The sequence below is a fragment of the Bombina bombina genome, chromosome 1 (assembly GCF_027579735.1).
Source record: "Bombina bombina isolate aBomBom1 chromosome 1, aBomBom1.pri, whole genome shotgun sequence".
NCBI classification, from domain to species: domain Eukaryota; kingdom Metazoa; phylum Chordata; class Amphibia; order Anura; family Bombinatoridae; genus Bombina; species Bombina bombina.
The window spans coordinates 549,565,108-549,571,970 of NC_069499.1; the positions used below are offsets into that span (position 1 = coordinate 549,565,108).

Below are 6,863 nucleotides of genomic sequence, written 5' to 3' on the forward strand. Positions count from 1 at the left end.
TTTCAAATAAAATGTTATGGTTTAAATAAAGTTAGAAAAAAATACATTATCTTAGGGAGAAAACAGATGTTAAAGGAACTTTTATTAATCTAGTGTTTTGGAACTTATACTGATCTTTTATTATGCAGAAATTATATTTTGGCAAACTTGTTTAATTTTCACTTGGCCTTAATACTAAATACATGCAAAAGAGCCAATGTAAATACAATACAGAATTTGCTTCAGTTTGTTAAAGTAGTTACCCCTATCTGCTTTCAACCAACCATGTCTAAACTAGACAAAACATTTAAAAGCCCACGTGATTTGCTTCTTTGTGTGTCATTGCTATTATGTTAGATGTGCAGACCTGTTGTTTAATAAATTAAAGAGATATATTTAACCTTATTTAAAAAATGTTTTTTGGTAGTTGTTTGTTAAACATAGGTATATAATAATCGGGTAGTATCAATATATACTCAACATTTATTACATCCTGCAGTCATTATTAAAAAGTAATGAATAAAAACTATTGCAATATGTACAATTCTTCCAGAAACTGTGAACCCTTTCACATGCTGCTTTGCTATGTTTTTCCCTCTTACATTTTCTAGAAAAACAGGGGCACTTTAATTCATCAAAATTTACATTTCACTCCTGTTGTGAAAAAAAAAACTTACCTTTTAATCTTGACAGCAGCTCCAGCTTCCTCCGGTCGTTGAAAGCCATTTCTGACGTCAGAAATGATGGATGGGTCATCCTCCAATCAGTGTCTGATTCAATGCCGTGATTGGAGGAAGCTGGATTCCTCATTTTAGACCCAGAAAGAGGCTTTGCGACGGGTGGAGGAAGCTGGAGTGGCTGTCAAGATTAAAAGGTAAGTATTTTTTCACAACAGGAGTGAAATGTAAATTTTGATGAATTAAAGTGCCCCTGTTTTTAATCGAATTTTTAAAAACCGGGCACTTTAGCATCAAAATTGACATTCACTTTAACTCTTGAACTTTACTAAGTACTTATTTTAAAGTAATATGAAGGTGAAAAAATGATAAATGTAACATATATATATATATATATATATATATATATATATATATATATATATATATATATATTTTTCCCTGGCACTTACTTTTTTACTAATCAACAGATTTTTGATGGTTATTCACTGACGTCACTTAGTTATTTATTTACCCTAGTTAATTCACATTCACAACTAGTTTCACTTAATCATCACAGGGATCAGTGCCGGGATCAGTGCTGCCCATTTTTGTGAATCATGTTCTATTGGCTGATGTTCTCTATATAACCCCTTCACATGTAACACTACTAGATCTCTGATGAAGCGCATGTGAGCATGCGCGAAACGCGTCAGATCTAGCACCCCTTGCACACCTGTGTTAGTGCTACTCACCCTGTATATCGAATAAAGTCACCTGGCTTCAAGTTCCTGAGTCCTCGCCTTCTTTCTTGTATCATATATATATATATATATATATATATATATATATATATATATATATATATATATATATATATATATTATTTTTGAATAAATGGCACCTGACCTGGCCCTTAGTGTTGTAAATAACATAAAAATAAAGTTAGTCCTGTCCAATTTCTTTGTATATAGCTATAGCTCAGGTGCATTGTGTCAGAAGTCTCTCAGACTGTGTGGATTGTTGACTTGTTGCTTTTTTAATTTTCCTTTCTTTTTTTTTATTTAAATGTTACAATTCTACTTGGAATGAAAGTGTTATTAATGGTAAGTTTATGACATAAAATATTCTATGTTATATTATTATATCTTCATGTGATCAACTCTGTTTTAGTGATTTTGTTTTTTTATAAGCTTTTTTTGTTTATTTTAAGATGAATTTCCACTTAGTCGTCCAAAGAAGAAAAAATTAAAATCAAGTAATAATTTAGGTAAGAAAAAAAGCTTATGGATTTATAATTTATTAGTATTATAAAGCAGCTTGCGGTACCTATAATATCAATTGTATTTACATTTTTTATTACAAACATCTTATAGCTTTGTATTTGAATGTAGGCTGAGGCCTTGTATATTTTAGGTAGAGGCCCAGTTCTATTTTATATTAAGTTATAATTGAAAGATGTAAACTGTACAGCCTACAGTTTGATTTATAAAAAATGTAGAGAAGCCCACGCTTTTTTGGCCATGACATTCGTCTGCAGTTTTGCCAGGCTTTTCCACTCAACCAACTACAACTAATATTAAAAAAAGTAATAAATCCAATCACTTAAAAGGACATTGTACTAAACAAGTTAATTCTCTGTTCAAATATAAAGTAAAAGCTATTTAAATTGAAAGTGAATCGAATACAAATGTATTAGTTGTGTAGTTCCTTCTAATGTTCATTGGTTGATAATCGCTTCTTGCTAATGTTCATTGGCTAATAAGGGACCACCTGTTAATGCTTTTTAAGCATTAGTAGGAAATACACAGTTGATACCAGTATGGTTCTTTACATTTAAACGGCTTTTAATCCATACTAGGCAATAAATATAGCAACATGTTTTAAAGCTGCTCTTTCATATGGATGGTAGAACATTTTTAAGTACAATGTCCCTTTAGATGGACATAAAAGTCACATTTAAAAAATAAATAAAAATGTATTACATAAGCTGTTCTAATCAGTTTGGAAGTGCACCACTATGTGTTTAAGTTGTATTTCTATATCCCTTAGTCAGTTCACTATGTCATACTACCAGTTCAGTTTGCCTTCAGTTAGTGAGTATTACATCAGAGATGAGTAGACTGAATTTTTTTTTGTATTGCAGAAGACCCTGTGCAGGATACAGGGTTCAGGTCATCTCAGAGCAAAGAGCCTCTGACCCCAGAAAAAAGAAAAAGAAAGAAAAAGAAACTTTCAATAGGTAGGTTGCATGCATGATGAATAGATGAGATGAAACAAAGTAACAACTTTCTGTTTTTTTGTTTTTTTTGTCATGGCCTAAGATAATACATTTGATAAAGGATTTTCAGCTGTCTGGATTGTTTTGCATTAGAAAGTTTATGACTGACATTGTCAAACTGCGAGTTATATTTGTTTAAATCTTCTGGATCTCCAAGCTTACAGCTTGAAGACCTTACAGTGGTCATTATACTGTAAGAAAATTATTTTATCCTCTTTATCAATGTAAGCTGTGTCTTACAGATACGAATGTCAAATTGTTTTCTTTCATACAGGTGGTGAGAGCCCATGATCCATTACTCCTGGGAATTACTCTTCCTTACCACTAGGAGGAGGCAAAGATTCCCAAACCCCCAAAACTCTATAAAACTCTTCCTCACCTCACATGTACCTAAGTCTTTACTTTGCCTCAGCTGGCGGTAGTCAAATAATTAAGATGTGCATTTGATTCTTCAGAGAGAGGGGTTCTCAGTTTATGTTGAGGGCCGGTTTCCCCTAAGAGTACAGTGCTTGACAGAGGGATGTATATAGGGTATGGCTTGTGGTTCCTTCTTTTCACCTCATAGGAAATCTATAAATATTCACAGTGACTTGTCTTTTGCCTCCTTCTATGGATCTGCAATATATACCTATTCATAACCTCTGCTTATATGTTTCAGTACTGGTTTTACTGTCTACTGGTTGTTTGCTGGTTGATGAGTGTCTATTGATAAGTGTGTGTATATATATATATATATATATATATATATATATATATATATATATATATATATATATATATTAACATTTAGATACTCTATAGCCTTATTATGGGCACTTATTGTGTGTGTGTGTGTGTGTGTATATGTATATGTGTGTATATATATATATATATATATATATATCCTCCTCGCAACCTCTAAAGCAAAGATTATTATCTTTCCCTCCCGTCTTGGCTAATCTGGTGGTGTGTAGATACCATCTAAACGCAGACTTTATGTAATTTTCCTCTAGTGCGGAGCTGATAGTGAATGAGGTCCCTCTTCTTAATGCATTGACCCATGTCTGGGTTGGCCATTCTTTACCTAGTTCGTCTTCCCATTTATGCATAAATGCTGTTTTAGTGTTGGGATCTGACTTATTAAATATGGGATATAGTTTGGCTATTGATCTCTTTGGTCTGTGTTTTGACAGGCAAAGGGTTTTGAAAGATGTATAACTATGTGTAGGTGCTGTCCCAAGCACCTTTGCTACTTTGGATCTCAATTGAAAATAGTCAAACCAGGTGTTTCTGTCGGTTGAGTCTAATTCATTATATTATTGTATCGTGAGAAGCTTAACATTAACAAGAGTATCCGCTATCCTATATAGGCTTCTGTTTATCCATTTACCTTGTACTATTTTATCTAAGGAAGTATTTAAATCTATCAATGGGGCAGCTAACAAGGTAATGTTTAGTAGCGGATATAATTTGGTGGTTCTATCCCACATGAACAAGGTGTGTGCATTAGCTATATAACTTTTCCCCTTCTGAGGTCTATTTATCTTGGCTGTCCACAATAATTTGGCTATATCATCTGTACCCATTATGTCGGCTTCTAGTTGTATCCATTGAATGTCACCCGATCTATTATGCCACAGAGAAGTTTGTGCCATTATTGAAGCATTATAATATGAGACAAGGTGTGGTAGGCCCAGCCCTCCCCCGGATCTATGTCTAGTTAATATTTGTTTATTGATCCTTACTCTTTTGTTATTCCAAATGAAGGACTGGATGTCTCTTTGTAGGTTATTGAGGTCTGTGAGTGGTACTGAGATGGGCAGCGATCTAAAAGGATAGAGTAGTCTAGGCAGGGTCGTCATTTTAGTTGCCACTATTCGTCCCATAAGTGAGATTTTGTATTTGGACCATTTAATCATAAGCTGTTTTATATCTGTCATTAGGGGTTTGTAATTTTGTCGGTATAAATTATGTATGTCTGCTGTAATATTTATTCCTAGGTACTTGATGTACTTGTTTGCCCATTTAAAAGAGAAATTAGGTTTGAGTATTTTTTTTTAGTAGGCTCGCACTTATCATAATTTATTTTATAGCCTGATAGCGCGCTAAATCGCTGTAAAATGGAGTATAAAGGAGGTAGTGACAGTAAAGGTTTCGTCAAGGTCAATATTACATCGTCCGTAAATAAGGCCATCTTGTATTAGTTGGCCTTTATCGATATGCCAGTGATATCTATACAGTCTCTTATTTTGATCGCGAGGGGTTCAATACAAAGGGCAAAAAGCAATGGTGACAGTGGAGATCTGCCTGGTTCCATTGCGAATTGCAATAGTCCTTGATTGATATCCAGCCAATCTTAAATATGCAGCAGGGGTGGAGTAAAGAGAAGAAATTGCTTACTGGAACCCATCTCCAATTCCAACCTTTTCCAATAAGGTATGCATACAATTCCAGTTTACTCTATCAAATGCATTTTGTTGACCGAAGCGTAGTTTATTAAGTCTATGACTTTACGGATATTATCCGGGGCTTCCCTTGCTTGAATAAATCCAACTTGATCAGTGTGGATTAGGTGGGTTAATGGTCCGTTTAATCTATTAGCTAAAATTTTCGTGAATAGTTTGATGTCATGATATATTAGGGAGATGGGTCTATAGTTCTTGCAGAATTGTTTATTTTTCCCTGGTTTGGGGATCACCGAGATTCTAGCTAGAAGCATTTTACTAGGTATCTCACTACCCTTCATTATGGCATTAAATATAGAAACTAGCTGTGGTGCTAAGATACTTTTGAGTGTTTTGGAAAATACGCCTGTGTATCCGTCTGGGCCTGGTGCTTTATTGGTTTTTAAATCCTTAATGACTGTTAATACTTCTGAAAGGGTTATGGGTGAGTTTAAAGTTTTTCTGTCTTCGTCAGTAAGGGAGGGCAGTGCGCTGTTGTCTAGGAATTTATCTAGGACTTCTCCTGTCGCCAGTTCCTTAGATTGTGTGGGTAAGTTATAGAAATCCGCAAAGGTATTGGATATCTCAATGGGGTCATTTGTCATTGAACCTGTGGGAGTTTATATTTGGGTGATTGCAGTGACTCTAGTTACTTCCTTCAGTTTGTTAGCTAGCTATCTGGTTTGTTGAAGTGTATGAAGTAGTGTGTATCTAGAAGTTTAATGGACCTTGTGGCTTAATCTGTGAGTATTTCATCTAATTCTTTGGTTTTTGTTTTAAGAGTTGGGATGTGTTCTATGTGTTATTAGCTTTCTCACTTATGTATAGTTGTTTAATTTCTGCCCTTAGTTTTTCTTATATCGCCTTATGAATTCTGTTCTGTTTTCGCAGATTTGCTTATGAGGTTCCCTCTTACATACGCTTTAAGAGCACCCCAAATATGCAGTGGGTTATCCATAGTTCCCTCATTTGTCGTTATGAATTGCACAATATCGCTGTTGGAGTTTTTGCAGGACTACTGGGTCACCCAGCAACCTAGGGCTAAGCACCCAAGATCGGGTTCTGTCATGTTTTATAATGCAGTGAAGTTGGGCATCTACTATAGCGTGATCTGACCATGGGCATGGGTGAATGTGTGCTTGAATTAGTAATGGTATTAGAGTTTGACTCAAGAAAATATAGTATAATATATATAATAATGCGACTTGTGTACTGCTGAATAGGATGTGTAATCTCTAGTTTTTTTATTCATGGTCCTCCAAGCGTCTATTAAATTATGGTCCAGTACGGAGTCGCCTAAAAGTTTGTGGTTGCGTTCTGGTCTCTGGCACATTGGTGCAGTTATTTTAGTTCTGTCAAGATGATTATTAAGTGTCAAATTGAAGTCTCCTCCTATTATCATTCAGTATTTTTTCCAAGTAAGCTGTTTACTAATTTTGGAGATAGAGGTTGACTGATTCTCGTTACGTGCATAGGTGTTACAAATGACAATGGGGGTATTGTGTATATAGCCCTTAAGTATGA

The 6,863-nt window shown here is 34.6% G+C and overlaps 1 protein-coding gene across 1 annotated transcript in view; it reads left to right on the forward strand.

Annotated features, from left to right (window-relative positions):
* The first annotated feature begins 264 nt into the window (after nucleotides 1-264).
* Nucleotides 265-6,863, forward strand: part of TMEM237 (transmembrane protein 237) — a 122,208-nt gene continuing 115,609 nt past the window's right edge. The window contains exons 1-3 of the mRNA XM_053713287.1: nucleotides 265-298; nucleotides 1,849-1,905; nucleotides 2,782-2,877. Of these exons, the coding sequence (XP_053569262.1) occupies nucleotides 265-298; nucleotides 1,849-1,905; nucleotides 2,782-2,877 (187 nt within the window). The remainder of the gene's footprint in view (nucleotides 299-1,848; nucleotides 1,906-2,781; nucleotides 2,878-6,863) is intronic.